The 22,571-nt window shown below is 42.9% G+C and overlaps 1 protein-coding gene across 12 annotated transcripts in view; it reads left to right on the top strand.

Annotated features, from left to right (window-relative positions):
• The window catches only part of LOC109908805 (SWI/SNF-related matrix-associated actin-dependent regulator of chromatin subfamily D member 3), a 63,307-nt gene extending 41,040 nt beyond the window's left edge, over nt 1–22,267 (top strand). For 2 of the 12 annotated variants that reach the window (XM_031796201.1, XM_020507513.2), the window contains exons 3-14: nt 1,594–1,683; nt 5,621–5,663; nt 6,984–7,106; nt 7,559–7,681; nt 9,377–9,472; nt 15,281–15,382; nt 17,262–17,423; nt 17,656–17,753; nt 18,104–18,239; nt 19,043–19,165; nt 19,242–19,343; nt 19,628–21,936. In XM_031796201.1, coding sequence (XP_031652061.1) covers nt 1,594–1,683; nt 5,621–5,663; nt 6,984–7,106; nt 7,559–7,681; nt 9,377–9,472; nt 15,281–15,382; nt 17,262–17,423; nt 17,656–17,753; nt 18,104–18,239; nt 19,043–19,165; nt 19,242–19,343; nt 19,628–19,681 — 1,252 coding nt within the window. In that variant the 3' untranslated portion in view covers nt 19,682–21,936. Of the gene's footprint in view, nt 1–1,593; nt 1,684–5,620; nt 5,664–6,983; nt 7,107–7,558; nt 7,682–9,376; nt 9,473–14,745; nt 14,767–15,087; nt 15,151–15,280; nt 15,383–17,261; nt 17,424–17,655; nt 17,754–18,103; nt 18,297–19,042; nt 19,166–19,241; nt 19,344–19,627 lie in introns of all 12 variants that reach the window. The other 10 variants (XM_031796203.1, XM_020507514.2, XM_031796204.1 and 7 more) reach the window with 8 other exon arrangements.
• The last annotated feature ends 304 nt before the right edge of the window (nt 22,268–22,571 follow it).

The following is a 22,571-nucleotide window of genomic DNA, read 5'->3' as shown; positions in this document are numbered from 1 at the left end:
TTTCTGTGTGTAATAACTGCAATTCACCATCTGCATCTATCAGACCGAGTGTTTCTCACTCCTGCATTGTGCTGTGAGTGCTCTCTCTCTTATCTGTGCTCCCCCTACTGCTTGCTTTAGTATTGCAACCTATCCACGACTCTCCGACACTGTTCACCCCTTATCTACACTTGGCGATTTAGGTTTAGCCACATTTATGACCTCTGTTTTGTGGTCTGTTAACTATCATGGTCAGCATATTGTGGAAACCATCTCCACTCCTCAGAATAAGAGCTAACCTGGGTTATGAGATATAAAATCTCTGCCAAAACGAATCAGTCTGTCCCATGAACTGGCTTCTAAAAATACTTTACAGTCACAAAAACAGTTCCTCAGAACCACACCCACATTGTGTTGGGCTTCACATGTACACCACCGGCCCTGAGTAATTCCTCAGGGAGGTGATAGAGCCAGGTGTAGTTATTAGAGAGTAGATCAATATTCTCCCTCTCTCCCTCTCTGTATCTGCAGTGCAATTGATCCACTCACAATTAAGCAGCCTTGTCAAACAAGGGCCAGGAAAATTGTTGTCCTATGTCGGCCCTCCACCCCTACCCCCACGGCTCCCTCCCGTTGAGGGCCTGCCCGATCGATGTCCCAGGGTGACCCAGTAGGCGACACTTTCTCTGGCAAAGCATATGCTTGTCCTCTGGCAGCTGACAGCCCCCTCCCCAGCCAACAGCCCAGCACAAGCACAGCCACCTGTGTTTGCAGTGTCATTGAAACCGTATGGCTATTGGCTAGATGCACCTGAGCTCGTCCTGTCGAGCCAGCACTTTTCTACCCATACAAATCTGCCATGCTTCTAAAAATAGGGCATATTCAAATTTCAATTTACAAGGATGCTAGAAATAGTTTTATGTAATTGCAGTCGAGTCAAAGATCAGATTTAATTTGGTACTTTCTGCATTGTAGACAATAGGAAGGATGCTTTGGGCTGAGAATTATAGGACAGCCCTATAATTTGTGAAAAAGCTTCAGGTGCAGCTATACCTTGCACATAGAAAACCCACAAAGACTATAGGCCTAAATTGAAGCATTCAGATATGCCCAGTAAGCCCACGCACTACTTTTATCAATTCGACCTGGATCCTAGTAGGACTAGATGGGTTTTTTTGCTTCTCTGTCACTCCCTGTTCCACGGTGTGCTAGTCTGTGCCTTAGTCCCAGTGTGTTCATTACCAATGTGTCTGCGTGTTGTTAGTGTGCCATCTAAACACTGAAGTGAGTGAAGCATGATTCCCCACTGTCCAATGAGAACCTTTCCCTGCTAGACAAGTGTCAAGTGAGGCCCCCAGATCTACTGATCACCAGGATCCACTATGTCCTCCTCTCTCACTTTGTGTGTGCATGCACACAAATGCACCCCACACTGATGCCTGTACATACTACCTCCACACTTGCACCGATACTAACGCACCCTCACCTACCCAGACGTACACACAACCACGAGTTTGTCCTTCAGTACAGACATCCTGCTTGCTGCCACTAGTGTGTTGTCCCACCAACCAACCTCTTTTAATCGGACAACCTTCAAATCACATCAACCCTTAGGAAGCCAGTGGGATTCCCTGGAGCCAATGAGATGCCAGCGAGGCAGATGGACATGAGAGATGCCCAATCAGATCCAACGCTCGGATCAAAGTAGGAGTTTATTCTGCTGCATGTCCGTTTTTTTTTACACGTTTTTACTCGCCGCCCTGCCCTCTCCCCTGACCCCCAACCCCAGCACTTCCGAGTGTAGGCTCGGTCAACCCACCCCCAAATGTTACCCCAAACAAAACCCTATGTTTGTCTCCCCATGAGGACAGCTTTACCAGGTGTTCATTAGGGTACCTCCCGAATGTGAAGATGCATGCTGTAGACTGAAGCATGGCATGATGGGAACAAATTATGCTGCAAGTGTCTCTTTTAGGAATGTCAGGTATACCAAAGGATGCCTTAACACCTCTTTAATCAACTGTTTTTTCTGTTTTGGTAAGATGCGATGTTTCAATCTCTAGAGGGCTGTGATTCCCAGTTTATGACCCTCTCAGATCCCTTTGAAATGTAACCAGGCCAGCCCTCGATGTTGCTCTAATGCGTTTCAGCATTTGGCCTGTTAACTTACACTAATTATTTTGCCCTGCCCTGTTAAAAGACTTCTGAGTGAGTCTGAGGTCTCTGCTGGTGTGCCAATGTCTAATACAGTTTAACATTACTCACATATCCTCATACTATACAGTTGAAGTCGGAAGTTTACATACACTTAGGTTGGAGTCATGAACTTGCTTTTCGACCAATCCACACATTTCTTGTTAACAAACTATAGTTTTGTCAAGTCTACTTTGTGCATGACACAAGTCATTTTTCCAACAATTGTTTATAGACAGATTATTTCACTTATAATTCATAATCACAATTCCAGTGGGTCAGACGTTTACATACACTATACACCATACATACATACACCATGTCATGGCGTCAGAAGCTTCTGATTGACATAATTTGAGTCAATTGGAGGTGTACTTGTGGATTTATTTCAAGGCCCACCTTCTAACTCGGTGCCTCTGCTTGACATCATGGGAAAATCAAAAGAAATCAGCCAAGACCTCAGCAAACAAATTGTAGACCTCCACAAGTCTGGTTCATCCATGGAAGCAATTTCCAAATGCCTGAAGGTACCACGTTCATCTGTACAAACAATAGTACGTAATATAAACACCATGGGACCACTCAGCCTTCATACCACTCAGGAAGGAGACTCGTTCTGTCTCCTAGAGATTAACGTACTTTGGTGTGAAAAGTGCAAATCAATCCCAGTACAACAGCAAAGGACCTTGTGAAGATGCTGGAGGAAACGGGTACAACAGTATCTATATCCACAGTAAAATGAGTCCTATATCAACATAACCTGAAAGGCCGCTCAGCAAGGAAGAAGCCACTGCTCCAAAACCGCCATAAAAAAGCCAGACTATGGTTTGCAACTGCACATGGGGACAAAGATCATACTTTTTGGAGAAATGTCCTCTGGTCTGATGAAACAAATAACTGTTTGGCCATAATGACCATTGTTGTGTTTGGAGGAAAAAGGGGGATGCTTGCAAGCCGAAGAACACCATCCCAACCGTGAAGCACGGGGGTGGCAGCATCATGTTGTGGAGGTGCTTTGCTGCAGGAGGGACTGGTGCACTTCACAAAATAGATGGCATCATGAGATAGGAAAATTATGTGGATATATTGAAGCAACATCAAGAAAATAGGAAGTTAAAGCTTGGTCGCAAATGGGTCTTCCAAGTGGACAATGACCCCAAGCATACTTCCAAAGTTGTGGCAAAATGGCTTAAGGACAACAAAGTCAATGTATTGGAGTGGCCATCACAAAGCCCTGACCCCAATCCCATAGAAAATATGTGGGCAGAACTGAAAAAGCATGTGCGAGTAAGGAGGCCTACAAACCTGACTCAGTTACACCAGCTCTGTCAGGAGGAATGGGCCAGAATTCACCCAACTTATTGTGGGAAGCTTGTGGAAGGCTACCCACAACGTTTGACCCAAGTTAAACAATTTAAAGGCAATGCTACCAAATACTAATTGAGTGTATGTATACTTCAAACCCACTGGGAATGTGATGAAAGAAATAAAAGCTGAAATAAATCACTCTACTATTATTCTGACATTTCACATTCTTAAAATAAAGTGGTGATCCTAACTAACCTTAGGGGATTACTAGGATTAAATGTCAGGAATTGTGAAACTGAGATTCAATGTATTTGGATAAGGTATATATAAACTTCCGACTTCAACTGTTTCTGTCCCAAGCATATATGTCTGTCTCCGTCCTATCGTTCACTTAACACAGGGCTTCCAAAATGACATCCCTTGAACCCCAACCAGACGTACTGAGGAAGCTTGAGAGAGCACAAACCTATGACACTATTTCAAACTTGTTCTCTCAAATCAGTATCTGGGCCCAATATTAACAATGCACCACTTTTCCGGCAATAACCGATTCATAACAAAAACATATATATGTAAGCCAAGAGTCACTGAGGAGGCACAGACTGCAGCTGCAGAACCCAACTAGAAAGGTTCGGCATCTTAACCATACCAGCACACCTCATTTGCATTAGCTGGGACCAATGGTAAGTAATCCATCAGGTGTTGTAACACAAATTATGTCCAAGACAATAAATTAAAATATTTATTATATTTTCAATATTTTTTCATACCCAAAGAATGACAAGTATGCTACCGAAAGGTGATTATATATTTTTTTCCACATGAGATTTCACAGGTAAAATGCCCTAAAAACATGTCGTTATGGTACACATACAGTGCATTTAACATAGTGTTTTCAATTGAAATATTTGACACACTTTGAAATTGTGTGTGTTTATTTATACAGTAATTATAATTCAACATGTCCTCACCTAATGCCTAATTGAAATTATTTCACCTCTGTGGCCTATTTATTGCCTTACCCTCCCTAGTCTTCTACATTTGCACACACTGTACATAGAATTTTCTGTTGTGTTATCGACTGTACGTTTGTTTACGTGTAACTCTGTGTTTGTCGCACTGCTTTGCTTTATCTTGGCCAGGTCGCAGTTGTAAATGAGAACTTGTTCTCAACTGGCCGACCTGGTGAAATAACAAAAACAAACCTGGGATTTGAACTCAGCATTCTAATCTTTCTGCTACTCCACCATGTCCCTGTCAACAACTGTACAAAAAAAACTGAAAATGCTGAAATAAAGTAAATGAAATGAATGATAACAGACTAGTCAGAATAACTGATGACTAAAATAGCAGTGCAGTTTGACAGTACTCCCATATCCTCAGACTATAACTTTCCCAACCGTTGGGTTATGTCACCAGATCACCAGATTTCACAAGCAACACATGTGGAAATGTGAAATCGTGTGATTGTCCACATGTGCAATCATGTGATTGTCCACATCCTGTGGTTTTCCCAAAAGGGCAATGACATTCTTGGGATGGTGTCATGGTCCCCTGGAGATTTTTGTCTCGTTCAAATGTTGCCACGTGTGGTTTTATGGTATCACGTGTTTTTACATGTTGTCACGTTAACTTCACATAAGATCACAAGGGTTATGGGCGACTGTACTTTTCTCCTCATCGGAAAGAAGAAAGTTGGATTCAGAAGCATTGTTATTGGGGGTCACATAACATATTTGGATCTGGAGATGGCCACAGTTGGCGTAGGAGCCAACATTCACTAACATACAAACAATATACAGCATTAATAAAGAGAAGGCTATACTGTACATTGGATGGTACAGCATGAGGTGTGTGTGTGTGTGTGCATGAGGTATTAGATGTGTCACTGGTCCCTGCTCTCCAGGTGGTATACCATAGTCCTGCCTCTGCTGGATCCCCCAAAAACACACACATCCGCATTGCTTACATACACACACACACACACACACACACACACACACACACACACAGCTGGGACACTGGGGTGCTGGATGTGGCCCAGCATTTTAGCAGATGGCCTGTGTGCTACGCTATCAGTCACCATAGTAACATGCTCTCTTTTTCCATTTTCTCTCTGTATTTCTCTCCCTCTCTGTAGCGCCAAGAGAAGGAAAATGGCAGACAAGATTCTCCCACAGAGGGTGAGATTGCGTATATTTGTATTTTTCTCCCATTAACTTGAGTGTTTGCGTGTTGTTATCCATTCTCTGTTGAATAGAACATGTGTCAGTTTTTGATCTAGGGGCTTGGAGGGGCAGATGATTATGTGTTATTGCAAATGGAGCGTAAAGAGATGCTCGGGTGATCAGAGGCTTGGCGCAGGCTTGGCGGTGGGTACCGTTGTTGTAATGATTCCTCTTATTTTCAAATGGAATAATCAATAGACTGGTAGGAAACAGAGCCAGTATAAAACAACCTTTCGGGTTTAGAGGAGCCAATTGAGGAGGCACATCTTCTCCCCAGGTGAGGGTGGGTCTAGTGTGTGGTCCGCGTCAGGGCTAAACAAACCCACGTCTAGCCACTATCCTCTGCCTGCCTGCGCCACAATCTCCGCTCTCCCCTTCATGCCCCCCCTGCCCCGTCTCAGCCCTGCCCAGCCTGGGCATTGATTTTGTAAAGGCTGCTGCTGGTGGCACTGGACTGGAGCCCTATACTGATCCCAGTCTCCTATGAGTGTCTCTGTAGTCTGTGGGTCTTATCGTAACACAAGCCAGACAGAGGATGGAGATGGCTGCATGGCTCAGGGACAGGGAATGTCCCGCACTGCATTCTGTCTGCACTACACCTCAACTTGGTGACAGACAGATGCAGATAGAGAAGGAATGAGATGAGATGATCGAGGGAACAATGAAGGGAGAGACAGACAGATTAGAAGGATGGAGAGGGGTAATGCAGTGGGAGAATCTGGGAGTCTGTGCCCAGTTTGGTAAGTAGCCTTGGCAGAGTACGGACTCCCATCTGGGGATGAGTATGGTAATGTGTCAAGGAGGGTAGGGGCAGGTTGGGTAGGGGTGGGGTTCGCGCTGATGCGCCTGCTGCATTTCAAATGCAGACTTAGCACCACTAAAGGCAGGACTGGTGCACCAATTAGTGAGTGGTGTTGAGCAGTCACAGCTCCTGTGGGCACTACTGCCCGCTCTGTCACCTTCATTAGGTGCGTCACTCCTGTAACAGAAGGACGAAAATGTTTTTTGTGGAAAATGGTGGCTTGAGAGAATACAGTCACCGTTGCAGTGCAGACATGCTTTGATGGCAGAATGCCTTCCTTTAATGAAGCTTAAAACTCAAAACTCAGTCAATACCACGACTTATTGTCACTATCTTTTTTTCCCCAGTTCAATTTGACTGGATACTAGGATTCTTGTTCTTTATAAAGCAATACACTGGCAGTGTTAAATATGATCGAGTATATCGCGTCCGAGACACTAAGAGTTGGTCGTTTTAATTTCTCCTCTGATCAGATCCGTGAGCTGGTCCCTGAGTCACAGGCTTACATGGACCTGCTGGCCTTCGAACGTAAACTGGACCAGACCATCATGCGTAAACGGGTGGACATCCAGGAAGCCCTGAAGAGACCCATGAAGGTAACACTTCAGGCCTATGATGCGTATCTCACTACTATAATATACTTTACTGTACGAGCAGCAGCAGGTAGCCTAACGGTTAAGAGCGTTGGTCCAGTAACCCAAAGGTTTGAATCCTCAAGCTGACAAGGTGGAAGAATCTGCCGCAAGGCAGTTAACCCCCACAACAACAACTGCTCCCTGGGCGCTGATGACGTTGATTTAAGGCAGTCTCCTGCACCTCTCTGGTTCAGAGGGGTGGGGTTAAATACAGAAGACACATTTCGGTTGAAATCATTCAGTTGTGCAACTGACTATGTAGGTATTCCCTTTCCCTATACGAACATACTATGCCCTTTGAACAATGGAACATGAAACATCTCTGTATTTTTCTTTGGTACCAAAGTGGCCAAGACTGATGTGTCCAGAAATGTCCACTGGTTCCAACAGTGTCTTTGTGTTTGTGTCGACAGCAAAAGCGTAAACTGAGGCTCTACATCTCCAACACCTTCAACCCTGCCAAGCCCGACGCTGACGACTCGGATGGCAGTATTGCATCATGGGAGCTGCGGGTTGAGGGGAAGCTACTGGATGATGTGAGTATTCTACTTCCTGTAGGACGATGGAATATCACTGGATCAATTCATTGTGATTTGGTTTGTTTGATTTTGTTTAGAAAAGTACAGTTTTTTTCCCCCCCTCATTGTGAAGTCTCCTCTATGTATGATAGCGATTATGCACGGTTTCTTTTGAGCTGTATCCCCACCACTGAATCAGTACATATTTTCTGGCAGGTTGATGTCTATTGTGATGAGTCTTGTCATGGAGGCAGAAGTGAGTGATTTGGTAAAAAAATAATGAAAACAAGATTTTTGGTCTTAATTTAAGGTTAGGCATTAGGGTTAGCAGTGTGGTTAGGGTTAAGTTTAACACCAGATTTTATCACTTTGTGGCTTTGCCAGCTAGTGACCACTCTGGAGAACTGCCTCCAGAACAAGATTCATGACGAAAACCGCTAACCTGCTATTTTATGGGGGACTATATTTGAAATGTGGCAGCATGGTGGGTTAAATGTATTTTTCACTATGGTGAAATAACTTTAAAAAAAATCTGTGGCCTTGTCTCAATCATTCAACCAAGTATGAATATTGCTAGCTCTTTGATCCAGGAGCTGCTTTGTGGGGTGATTGCCCCACACTCATGTATGGCAGTCTTGTATAGTTCTAACATATCTCCACAATTCCACAGTCGGCCCACTTCAGTCAGCAACAAGATTTGTTTGTTTTGTTAGGCCTTCTGAGGAATGATCAATGTTTCGCTAAACGTTTGCACAGATTATTTCCGCAACATGAAAAGCAAGATGACCATAGATTTCTTTCACAGAGTAAGATCGACTTCAAATGGTGGCTCAACTCTAATTCTCTCATCAGTTTTGAGTCAAGGCTGTCATTTCACAGTGGTTTGAACTATTTGAGGTTTCTGAGCCCACAAATATTTTCAGCCCACTTTTAAGGAAGTGGACTCTGAGAATATCCTGTTTTCACATTGTATGTGGTCCCTTCTACGTCTTTGGTCATCCCCTTGCCCTAGGGCCTACAGTAAATTTAATGATATCACTGCTTTGTTGTCCTAGAAATTGCTATAGTCAATGACAACAGTATATCAAGTCATCTAAGGCAGGTGTTCAACAGTAGTGCATAGGGGTCTAGTTGGAATCACTCCCGGAGACAGATGTTCAGTAACCAGGAAACAAACCAGGGCCTAGCCCAGCAGATGGCGCTATTGAGTTGTTTCATCTTACCGTCCAAAGGGAATGCATGCAGCCGGTTATACACTTGTATCCCCCGTGGACCGGTTTGTACATAAAACATTCTATATTCAGGCTACAAAGGAATCCATTTATTTCTTAGAAGACGGCATACTTTCTTTATGCATACTTTCTTTATGAAACACCATGCTAGAGTGGACAATGTTACTTCCTGATGTTGCGCCCCGCGTTCAGCCAGGTTTAGTAAACAGACTGCTGCAGCTTGATTGGCTGAATGCAATAAGCAACATCCGGGACTAGCATTCTCAGGCATTAGCCACTTTAAAATAGTGGTGAGAAATCCTGTTTCATAAAGAAAGTATGCATATTTCAGACTACAACAAACTGCTTTGCAAAGTTAGGAAACCCTATCTACAATGTAAATGTGTGTGTGTGTGTCCTGTGTTACACTCTTCAAATGTTCATACCAGCCCAAATGTTCCGTCCACGTTAAACTAACTAACCACCTCTCTTTATTTCATAGCCTGGGAAGCTGAAGAGGAAATTCTCCTCTTTCTTCAAGAGCCTGGTGATTGAGCTGGACAAAGACCTATACGGTCCTGACAACCACCTTGTAGAGGTGAGTTCATGTTCCCTGATGACCACTGACCATATACCTGCACCCTCTGTCCTCTGTCTCACTCTCGTCTCCTTTACCCTGTCTGTGTTCCGCCCATAGAAATAGAATGAGAATGGAATATATTTTTTGGAATGTCAGTTGAGGACGCTTTGTGCTTTACTGTTTTGGGGACCCTCAAAATGGCGCCCAGTCCACTCATAATGGCGTAATTAACATGAATGAGGACATCCGTTCTATTCATTCTAATTCTATGGTCTTCAGCCTCATCCAGATCTATTCAGCAGGTTTTGGGCAAACAAGGGGTTTACTTTAGTGTTTAACCACTAAAGACTCTTGGCATCGTATCTTTAGTTACAATGCAGCTCACAATGTACACCCCTGTAGAAGATTAGGCCATAGGCTAGCTATGATTCTGAGAAAAAAAATACACTAACCACTGTGCACACACTTGTTGAATCAACATTATTTCAATGTAATTTGTCAACGTATTGTGATGTGGAATCAACATGGAAAATAGATTAGATTTGAAAAAAAGTAATCAACCAGTGCTGTTTGTCTCATTTCAACCTGCCTTGTAAAAATGGAAATTAGGGTAAACTTCAACTTAACCTGACTTACAGGTTGTTACATCAATCTAATTTCAATATAATCATCAGAACTATGTATATGTTGAAATTGCATAGAAAATTCCAAATGTTTGATTTTTATATTTGATTCGATAGATTTATTTGACCTTGTTTCAATGTTGATAGTAAAATGTTTGAATCAACGTCATCGTTTCAACGTCATGCCATCAACCTAAATAAAGGGGTATATTGAAATCAAATGTGAAGCCGCAGTCCAAGTTAAACAGGGACACCTACTGGTAAATGAGGGGTAATGCACTTCAGTGAGAACAAGTTTACCATCCAAATGCCTACCTCTATGTACCGTGCTTAGATTTGGAAACAAGCTGTGTATGTTTCAGCTGAACACATTTAGACATTGCTCAGCATCCATACTCATTTGTGTAGACGACCTAATCAATGTTGAAAGGAAATCCTCTAACTTTTCTTACCCAGGCAGTATGTGAATGTCAATTCAGAGTGAGGTTGGATTTATGAAGTTAACATTGACATCTGATTTGCCCAACAAAGGACACCATGTTGGTACTATTTGAGTATTTAAAACCTTTTCTTTCATCTGAATTTGGTTTTAGGGTATTTTAACTTAGATCGGCTTCTTCTGGCCTCAGACCATTTTAAGAATATTTTTCTTGACTTTAACCTGACTCAACCGATTGCATAACCCACACGGGTTAATACAAAATCCAGCAAACTTCTCACTGACTGACCGAATTCTAACAAATAATCCCCACAAGTATTTGTCGAGTGGTGTCTTTGCTAATGATCTCAGCGATCGCTCTACTGTCATTGTATTAGAGAAATCAAAAGGATTAACACGGATCCTCGTATAATTATGAAGATACATTTTTTCCCCCACAAGGTTTTCTTCATGATGTGTATTACCCTGACCTCTCCTCTATCTCAGCTGCATACCTGACCCTGAATTAGCTCTAGAATTGTTCTCATCTCTTTTTCTCTCTCTGGCAGACAAACATGCTCTCCCTTTTAACACCTTAGTGTGAAAAAATAGAACAAATCCTTGGTTCTCCATAGAACTTTCAGATTTAAAAAAAAACAGGCCTGGGCCAAGGTTAGAAAGACTGTCTGTAGCTGTTTGGAAGCTTTTCAGGCAATTGAGAAATGGATACACTTCCACATTCAAGAATACTAAATCTAGCTACTTTCTATCTCAGACTCTGCTGGTGATCCGTCTACATTTTGGAAAACAGTTCATGCACTGAAGCACAGAAATTCCTCTTCTTCCATGCCTTAGCAAGTTGTCAGACTCTGGCATCATTATTGAGAAAAATGAGAAGTGATACTTTTAATCAGCATTTTATCTCAGCAGGCTTTTTATGTGAAAGAAATGTTGGTTTAATTGACCTGCCCCTCTCCAGACTCTAATTGGCTTGATGGAAGTTTTGTCAACTTCTGTGAATCTTTGTTTCAACTTTCTTCAAGTGCAGTCTCAAAAACCATCAAGTGCTAAGATGAAACTGGCTCTCATGAGGATCGCCACAGAAAAGGAAGACCCAGAGTTACTTCTGCTGAAGAGGATAAGTTCATTAGAGTTACCAGCCTCTGAAATTGCAGCCCAAATAAATGTTTCAGAGTTCAAGTAACATACACATCTCAACATCAACTGTTCAAAGGAGACTGCGTGAATCAGGCCTTCATAGTACAATTGTTGCAAAGAAACCACTACTAAAGGACACCAATAAGAAGAAGAGACTTACTTGAGCCAAGAAACACGAGAAATGAACATTAGACCGGTGGAAATCTGTCCTTTGGTCTGATGAGTCCAAATTTGAGATTTTTGGTTCCAACCGGTGTCTTTGTGACGCAGAGTAGGTGAACAGATAAACTCCATGTGTGGTTCCCACAGTGAAGCATGGAGGTGTGGGGGTGCTTTGCTGGTGACACTGTCTGTGATTTATTTAGAATTCAAGGCACACTTAACCAGCATTTCTACCACAGGATGGCGTATCGCTGCAGAATGCTATCTGGTTTGCGCTTTGTGGGACTATCATTTGTTTTTTAACAGGACAATGACCCAACACACCTCCAGGCTGTGTAAGGGCTACTTGACCAATGAGATTGATGGAGTTCTGCATCAGATGACCTGCCCTCCACAATCCCTTGACCTTGACCCAATTGAGATGGTTTGGGATGAGTTGGACCGCAGATTGAAGGAAAAGCAGCCAACAACTGCTCAGCATATGTGGGAACTCCATCAAGACTGTTGGAAAAGCATTCTAGGTGAAGCTGATTGAGAGAATGCCAAGAGTGTGCAAATCAGTCATCAAGGCAAAGGGTAGCTAAGAATTTCAAATATATTTTGAATTGTTTAACCCTTTCTTGGTTCCTACATGATTCCATGTGCTATTTAATAGTGTGATGTCTTCACTTATTCTGGTGTGTGTGTGTGTGTGTACAGTTGAAGTCGGAAGTTTACATCCACTTAGGTTGGAGTCATTAAATCTCGTTTTTCAACCACTCCACGAATTTCTTGTCAACGAACTATAGTTTTGGCAAGTTGGTTCGGACATCTGTGCATGGCACAACAAAAAATTTCCAACAATTGTTTACAGACAGATTAATTCACTGTATCACAATTCCAGTGGGTCAGACGTTTACATACACTAAGTTCGCTGTGCCTTTAAACAGCTTGGAAAATTCCCCAAAATTATGTCATGGCTTTAGAAGCTTCTGATAGGCTAATTCACATCATTTGAGTCAATTGGAGGTGTACCTGTGGATGTATTACAAGACCTACCTTCAAACTCAGTGCCTCCTTGCTTGACATCATGGGAAAATCAAAAGAAATCAGCCAAGACCTTAGAATGTTTTTTTGTAGAGTTCCACAAGTCTGGTTCATCCTTGGGGGCAATTTCCAAACGCCTGAAAGTACCACGTACCAACGCAAGAATAAACACCATGGGGCCACACAGCCGTCATACCACTCAGGAAGGAGACGCATTCTGTCTCATAGAGATGAACGTACTTTGGTGCAAGAAGTGCAAATCAATCCCAGAACAGCAAAGGACCTTGTGAAGATGCTGGAGGAAACGGGTACAAAAGTATCTATATCCACAGTAAAAGAAGTCCTATATCGACATAACCTGAAAGGTCGCTCTGCAAGGAAGAAGCCACTGCTCCAAAACCACCATAAAAAAGCCAGACTACGGTTTGGGGACAAAGATTGTACTTTTTGGAGAAATGTCCTCTGGTCTGATGAAACACAAATGGAACTGTTTGGCCATAATGACCATCGTTATGTTTGGAGGAAAAAGGGGGATGCTTGCAAGCCAAAGAACACCATCCCAACCGTGAAGCACGGGGGTGGCAGCAGCATGTTGTGGGGGTGCTTTGATGCAGGAGGGACTGGTGCACTTCACAAAATAGATGGCATCATGAGAAAAAAAATTATGTGGATATATTGAAGCAATATCAAGACATCAGTTTGGTCACAAATGGGTCTTCCAAATTGACAATGACCCCAAGCATACTTCCAAAGTTGTGGAAAATGGCTTAAGGACAACAAAGTCTAGGTATTGGAGTGGCCATCACAAAGCCCTGATCTCAATCCTATAGAACATTTGTGGGCAGAACTGAAAAAGCATGTGTGAGTAAGGAGGCCTACAAACCTGCTCCAGCTCTGTCAGGAGGAATGGGCCAAAATTCACCCAACTTATTGTGGGAAGCTTGTGGAAGGCTACCCAAAACGTTTGACCCAAGTGAAACAATTTAAAGGCAATGCTACCAAATACTAATTGAGTGCATGTAAACTTCTGACCCACTGGGAATGTGATGAAAGAAATAAAAGCTTAAATAAATCACTCTACTATTATTCTGACATTTCACGTTCTTAAAATAGTGGTGATCCTAACTGACCTAAGACAATAATTTTTTACTAGGATTAAATGTCAGGAATTGTGAAAAACTGAGTTTGAAATGAGGAGTTGAGAAACAGTACTGGCTGATTTAACTTTTTTTAGAATCCAATGTATTTTTGACAATGCGTTAATAAATAACGTGGAAATGTTGATTCAACCAGTGTGTGCCCATTGGGTATTCTCATCTACTGTATTTAGCCTATTTTGGTATTGTTGGCTACTAGAAGATCTGACATCACTCTTATTGACTTAGCTGGTGGATGTTATCATCTGAGAACAGATATTTTACTGAAAAGGCAGTAAAACACAGCCATTCCTAAACAGCTTATTACGGAGTTTAGTATTCAATGGGGTTTTAGATCTTGAGGAATCCAACTTTACCGGAGAATTAAGATTTTTACCAGAGAATGGTGTCTGGGGTTCCAACCTTTTTTGAATTGTAAAAACATGTTTTTGACACTGTAAGCACATTCACACACAAAGGTGTTCTAACTTGACAAAATGTGTTTTGAGGTTAGAGTACTTCTCAAGGTTTCCCACTGTGTAATATTTTTGCAAGGATAGATGGCATAGATAAAGCTTTGCTTGGAATGAATCTGTCCATCAAACGGAATGTACCGCAACACAGCAATGAAAACATATTTTTGTAAACCCTACATTGAGTTAGTGGTGAAGCAGTAGAAAAGCATTCCATCAGTTCCCTCCCAGTGTTGCATGCTAAGTGGCTACAATTCACTGAAACGCAGGGAACTTGAAGTGTTTTTCTTTTCAGCTGCTGACCAGTAAAGCGAAGGTAAGATGCAGACTCAACTAACATTTCCACATAGATAAAATACCAGGGAGGGTTTGATATCTGGATATCAGAGGAGAAAATTGATACTGTAATGCCAAATAGAGGTTTTATTTGGGTAGGGTACAGTCTCAACTTGATAAGCCATGCTCTTGTTAGGTTGTAAAATACTTCTGACATAGTGATTCTCAATCTGATTTAGTTTATTATTTTGAATGCCAATATATGCGTTAGCGCCTCTGGAAAAACAAATGATCAACCCTTTGCTGTCTTGATAGTTCACTCAGTTCCTTACCACACCATGCATGATCTATTCTTTTACAGCGATTCAGCCTTCCAAAAGACAACATACTCAAAGGGTCGAGAGCAAGGCTGCTCGTTGAAAGTGTACACATTTGGTTTTGTATTCTTTTATCGTCTTTGTGTGCACGTTTGTATGTACATATTCTGGAATTCCGTGGCCGGTGCCTGTAGGTAGTGTTCAAGGTGGGGTTTCTGTCTCTGTGTTTCCTGCTAGTGGCACCGCACTCCCACCACCCAGGAGACGGACGGCTTCCAGGTGAAGCGGCCAGGGGACGTGAGCGTGCGCTGCACACTGCTGCTAATGCTGGACTACCAGGTGAGGGCGCCATAAACAAGAATTGTACTTTTGAATTCCGTAAAGTCGGTGTGGAAGAGGGGAATTGTTTTTGTTGTCTATCAACAATGACAAGCCACCAGGGTCTGACAATCTAGATGGAAAATTACTGAGGATAATAGCAAATGATATTGCCACTCCTGTTTGCCACATTTTCAATTTAAGCCTACTAGAAAGTGTGCCCCCTCAGGCCTAGAGGGAAGCTAAAGTCATTCCGATACCCAAGAATAGTAAAGCCCTCCCGGGTGGCACAATGGTCTAAGACAGTGCTAGCTGTGCCACCAGAGATTCGGGGTTCGAGCCCAGGCTCTGTCGTAGCTGGCCGCGACCGGGAGGTCCATGGGGTGACGCACAATTGACCCAGCATCGTCCGGGATAAGGGAGGGTTTGGCCGGCAGGGATATCCTTGTCTTGTTGCGCACTAGTGACTCCTGTGGCGGGCCGGGCGCAGTGCACGCTGACCAGGTCTCCAGGTGTATGGCGTTTCCTCCAACACATTAGTGCGGCTGGCTTCCGGGTTGGATGTGCGTTGTGTCAAGAAGCAGTGCAGCTTGGTTGGGTTGTGTTTCGGAGGACACACAGCTCTCGTGCAGCTTTTGACATTATTGATCACAGTCTACTGCTGGAAAAACGTATGTGTTATGGCTTTACACCCCCTGCTATAATGCGGATAAAGAGTTACTTGTCTAACAGAACACAGAGGGTGTTCTTTTAATGGAAGCCTATCAAATAGAATCCAGTTAGAATCAGTGTTCCACAGGGTAGCTGTTTGGGCCCTTTGCTTTTTAAAATTTTGACTAATTACATGCCACTGACTGAGTAAAGCCAGAGTTCAACACTATACACGTCAGCTACTTCAGCGACTGAAATGACTGCAACACTCAACAAAGAGCTGCAGTTAGTTTCAGAGTGGGTGGCAAGGAATAAGTTAGCCCTAAATATTTATAAAACTAAAAGCATTGTATTTGGAACAAAACACTCACTAAACCCTAAATCTTGTAATAAATAATGTGGATATTGACAAAACTGCTTGGAGTAACACTAGATTAAACTGTCATAGTCCAAACATATTGATTAAGTAGTAGCTAAGATGGGGAGAAATCTGTCTATAATAAAGTGATGCTCTGCCTTCTTAACAACACTATCAACGAGGCAGGTCTTACAGGCCCTAGTTTTGTCGCACCTGGCTCAGAACAGGGCAGCACAGCTGGCTCTTGGATGTACACAGAGAGCTAATATTAATAATATGTATGTCAATCTCTCCTGGCTGAAAGTGGAGGAGAGATTGACTGCATCACTACTTTTATTTATTGACATGTTGAATGCACCGAGCTGTCTGTCTAAACTACTGGCACACAGCTCGGACACCCATGCATACCCCACAAGACTGCCACAAGAGGTCCAGAACAGACTATGGGAGGCACACAGTACTACATAGAGCCATGACTACATGGAACTCTATTCCACATCAAGTAACTGACTCAAGCAGTAAAATTAGATTTTAAAAAATCACCTTATGGAACAGCAGGGACTGTGAAGCAACACAAACACAGGCACAGATAACATACGCACTATACATACACATGGATTTAGTAATGTAGGTATGTGGTCGGGGCCTGAGGGCACACCGTTTGTTGTGAAATATATTGTAATGTTTTAAAATTGTATAAACTGCCTTAATTTTGCTGGACCCCAGGAAGAGTAGCTGCTGCTTTGTCAGTCCTTTTAATTGTCAGTCGTGCACGAGGCTAAAATCTATCTAGAGGACTTACAAAACTCGAACAAAAGTGAAAAGTGTCATCTGGCAGTTGTAATAGTTCCTGAGGTCAGTCGGCTAGTACTGACTGTGACCTCTCCGCAGCCCCCCCAGTTTAAACTGGACCCTCGTCTGGCTCGGCTGCTGGGTATCCACACCCAGACCCGCTCCTGTATCATCCAGGCCCTGTGGCAGTATGTCAAGACCAACAAGCTGCAGGACTCCCATGACAAGGAGTACATCAACTGTGACAAGTACTTTCAGCAGGTAGACGACACCCTTCTAGTTCTCCTCTGGTACTCTATTACCTGTTAGCTGTTGTCATAGTACCTTCAGTAGGGAGAGTATGCCTTTTGTTATTGGTTGCGTCCTGAATTGCACCCTATATAATTCATTAATTTCAACAAGAACCCTAAGGCGTTAGACAAAAGTAGTGCACTATAAATGGAATATGGTGCTGATTGGTCTGTATTCTGCAATGTTATTGTCTGCCTCTCAGATCTTTGACTGCCCGAGGCTCAAGTTCTCAGAGATCCCCCAGCGTCTCACCAACCTCCTCCTGCCCCCTGACCCCATCGTCATCAACCACGTCATCAGGTGAGTAGCTCACACTTACTGTAACACCTTCCTGGCAACTTCCTAGTTTGAATTGAAGGGTGAATGCCTGGTCATAAAAGGCATTATTTTATGTAATATTTTTTTTTAAACCTAGCAGATTAATATATTTTGAAAAGCTATAAGATAACAATGTGGGCACAGCGCTTCACAGTTAATACTGTCCCAAATGGTAGATAATCCAATTAAAGTGTAAAGGCTGGGAGGCAAGAATCCTGGTAAGCTACAGACAGACTACCAGCATTCTTGCCTTCCAGGCTTTTCATTTTTATTACATTTGAAATGCTGCCAACAACCTCAGTCTCACCATCCTTCCCCGCCTCTCCATGCAGTGTGGACCCTAATGACCAGAAGAAGACGGCATGCTATGACATTGACGTGGAGGTGGAGGACCCCCTGAAGAGCCAGATGAGCAGCTTCCTGCTCTCCACCGCCAACCAGCAGGAGATCGCCTCATTGGACAACAAGGTGGGACAACCACACAGGAAGGATAGCCAATCACAATTACCCAAGATGACCTTAAAGGTAGATTTACATTGCGGAGATGTGTGACGACTAATTACCGTCAGTTATATGTGAATTAGAGTTCAGAGCTGTCTGACCGTGTCGGATAGATTTCTATCTGATTCTCCCGGAGAATCTTGTCACCCGAAGTGCAATCACCAGGGTTGGGGTCAATTCCATTTCAATTCTGGAAGTACACTGAAATGCTCTGCAATTCCATTTCAATTCTGGAAGTACACTGAAATGCTCTGCAATTCCATTTCAATTCTGGGAGTACACTGAAATGCTCTGCAATTCCATTTCAATTCTGGGAGTACACTGAAATGCTCTGCAATTCCATTTCAATTCTGGAAGTACACTGAAATGCTTTTCAAATGGGGAAAACTTGGAAATGAAATTTGGTTTACTTTCTAAATTGACTGGAATTGAAATGGAATTGAGCCCAACCCTTCATAAACAATCGCACTGGTATAAATTGCATGTCGGCCGTGTGGAGAAAATCTCTGTTGTCAGAGCTGGGACCGTTGTTCCCGCATCTCCACAATGTAAATCTACCTTTACATAGGTGTTGTGGCTTCATGTTCCCGTGGGAAAAGCCTTGTTCTTTACACCGTCACCCCCGTTTCTTACACTACTATTTGAATGCAAATTCTGAAGAAACGCACTGGCTCAAATAAATTGGTGTATTGAAATTGGAAAGTTATTTTCATATGCTTAGATCTGTGTAAGCTGTCCTCTAACATCAGGGATCATTATGAACCCTGTAGATCCATGAGACCATTGAGTCCATCAACCAGTTGAAGATCCAGAGGGACTTTATGCTCAGCTTCTCCAGAGATCCTAAAGGCTACATCCAGGACTGGCTCAAGTCCCAGAGCAGAGACCTGAAGGTGAGAGACACACACACGCACGCACATGCACATGCACACACCTACCTGACTAACAGTGCTCTCTGATTGGCTGCAGATGATGACAGACGTGGTGGGGAACCCAGAGGAGGAGAGGAGGGCGGCGTTTTACCACGAGCCCTGGTCCCAGGAGGCCGTCAGTCGCTACTTCTACTGCAAGGTGAGGAGAAATGCCAGACGCTGCATCTTAAAACCTTTTAATAACTCGCACAACAGCATGCAAGTAGAAACACAAACTAGGAATTGTGATCGGACAAGTCATATTTTGCGTTGAAGCTGTACCTGCTCTGGTTTACCAGTCAATGCCTATCACATTCACAAGCAATCAAATATTTGATTTACCATTTTTTACAAATTGATTGATTGATACTGTGTATCCACTTAGGTATATTGAGGTTGGGTTGTCTTTGTGTGTGTGATGCTGATGCCACTTCCCTCTCACAGATCCAGCAGAGGAGACAGGAGCTGGAGCAGGCCTTGGCCGTGAGGAACACCTAAACGCCATCTCGGACGTCACGCTGCACTCTTCATCTGACCCCAGACCTGTGTTTGTTATTTGTTTTGTTGCTTTCTTCACATTACTGTAGTACTGTGACCCGTGGCTTCTGACCCATCCCCAATCGCATGTATCTAAAAAAAAAAAATTTAACAATCTGTTCATCTCTGATGGACATGACCGGGCATCTCTCTCCACACTCCTGGAATCCCAGGCCCACAGTTGGTTACTTTTAATGTCACCCACTAGCATGTCAGTCTTTCCATAGAGACTACAAGTCATTGTACCAGCTGCCTGCAGAATGATCACTGTGTCTTGGATCCTTCTCATCTCAACCAGATGGACTGAATCCAGCAGTACTGTACATAATCGAACGGTCCTAATGGTCCACTGCATCTCATTCATGAGTCCAAAGTGGCTGTTTGTAACCTAATGTTTCAAGTGTCTTGACTCTCACACCGTTTGGATTGTGTACATTTGTTTTTAGTGTATCATTAGCTGTATGGTTCGTGTGTGTGTGTGTGTGTGTGTGTGTGTGTGTGTGTGTGTGTGTGTGTGTGTGTGTGTGTGTGTGTGTGTGTGTGTGTGTGTGTGTGTGTGTGTGTGTGTGTGTGTGTGTGTGTGTGTGACCAAATGAACACCAGCGGAATGAAGATTACAGTATGAAGTAATGGGTCGTGGGACTGGGCTCATTTCTCTTCTGAAGCCCAAATGTTGATGTCTGTCATTTTAAAACATGAATTCGTTCAAGGTAGGCAGCTTTCATGAATTAGATTTGCCCTCATTATAAACTAATCTAAAATGCAATCTTAAGATTAGCTTAATTTCGTTCAACTTTCTTCTGTAATTTACTTAAAACAATGTAACAGTATAAGTAGATCTCTGTATTAGTCCATATGTATTTCAGCAGATTGTTAAAAGGGACAATGACAATTAACACCAATATCTGCTGGCTGTAGAAAGGATAGATGGTGACAGGATGAGTAAGCGCAAGGTGAAGTACTGTGGTAACACTTGGCAGCCATAGCGTGGAGCCTTGGAGTCAGTACACCCTGTATGCTTTTACACAGACTAGCTCTCTGTAACAAAGCACCCAGACGGACTTGTCGCAGCAAATTGCCATGCAAATGGATTAGCTTTAGTGGTTAATTGTTTGTGCTGCTTCATTGTCCTGTCATAATAACGCTACCAAAGTCATGTCTGGGAACAGTATTAGCTACAGATCTCTCCCAATACTCAAGCCAGTGTTTTTAATATTAACGATGGACACATTTTGGAATATGATGTAACCAACACCATTTCCTATGTTGAACAATCATGGGGCGGGCAGTGAAGCTGCAGCCACAACATCTGTACATTGCCTGCTGTGAAAAATGTTGGCCGGTAACTAATTATATTATTTGAAATGAATGAAGAAATGGGTCTTTGTTCATTGTATTTTTTTAGTTAACTAACATCTATTGTGAACTACTTGTCCCAAATGGATCTGCCTGACAGTATTTTGTCCTTGACCATTTTGACGGAGTCACCAAAGGTCTCGATAAGAGTATTATACTAGTTAAAATAGACAATGAACAATGGTTACTGTGATTGTGTCTCAGCTCGATAAAGCTATGTTACCAGTTGAAACTGAAGGGTGAATATGAAGACATTTTTAAGGGATATGTGAATGTAAATATCATTTTTTTCCCTTGATGGCAACTGTACAGCCTACGACTTGTCTGTTTGTGTGTTTCGTTTAGGGAACGGCGGGACATATGGGGTGGGAAGGATTGGGTTTCATAGGTTTAAAGCTGTAGGACAGGGATGCTAGTGTCCCTCTATGTACACTTGGGATGGGGGGGGTATTTTAGGTCCTTGTTGAGTTATAATGGGGCGGAACAATATAATTGAATGCTGGGAGTGATGATGCCTCCATCTCGCCACATACAAGGCTTGCTCATCTCTAACTACCACAGCAACTCCGTTCTGTGCCATTCTAGTTTTGTCTGTGTCATGGGAGAAGCCTTTTCGGTTTCTGATTTGAAATCGACACGGCTGTCTTCTGTAACGTTCAGACTTGTGTCCTTGTTACATTTGTTTTGTGTCAAGATGCTCTTCAACATGGCTGAGAGCTCCTATACTAAGCATAAACAGAGGTTGCGTTTCATAAAGACCTAGGCATGCTGCATGGACAGGTTTTATACATTTCAAACAGGACATGTAAATACCCTCACGAATGCATGGAAGCGGATCTGAAGAGCACTGGATTTGACACTATCTTTTGTGAATGGGGCCTTTTTCAACCATTTGCTAAAAACCTGTATGCTACCCAGCCAGCATAGATGTTATCTGCATATGAGAGTTTTTGTCACTACAGGTTCCATGTATGTCAACTTCACCAATCAAAGGAGCATACTAGTTGTTGTATTCAATTGTGTCAATCGATACTTGTTTGACCCAGATGTTCTTGTATGTTTGGCAGTCATGGAGCATCTTTGACTGTTGGGCACCCCTTGCTGGGCATTCTAGAAACTACAACTCACTGACACCCTCTGTCTGATAATGGAAACCTATCATTTGACTAATATAAAAAGACTGTACTTAAACTGTGTGCTCCTCTCTCTCTCTGACAAACAGCATTCGTATTGGTCTACCTAAATGGATAGGTGGTAACCGCAGTCTCTGTGCATGACTTTGTGGAGAGTCCATGTTCCTCACAGCTCTCTTTTTACACAATTTGTGTCTGCCACTTTATTAGGTACACCACCCCATTCCCGTAACTAGATCGCTCTTACAGACAGCGAGTCTCGTGGCCATGGTTTGCTATATAAAGCAGGAAGACAGGCATCGAGGCATTCAGTTACTGTTTGAACATAAGAATTCTCAAAACGAGTAAACATAAGCGACTTT

The sequence above is a fragment of the Oncorhynchus kisutch genome, linkage group LG18 (assembly GCF_002021735.2).
Source record: "Oncorhynchus kisutch isolate 150728-3 linkage group LG18, Okis_V2, whole genome shotgun sequence".
Taxonomy (NCBI): Eukaryota; Metazoa; Chordata; class Actinopteri; order Salmoniformes; family Salmonidae; genus Oncorhynchus; species Oncorhynchus kisutch.
Note: the sequence above shows the minus strand (reverse complement) of the source record. Positions and strands in the feature narration are given on the sequence as shown.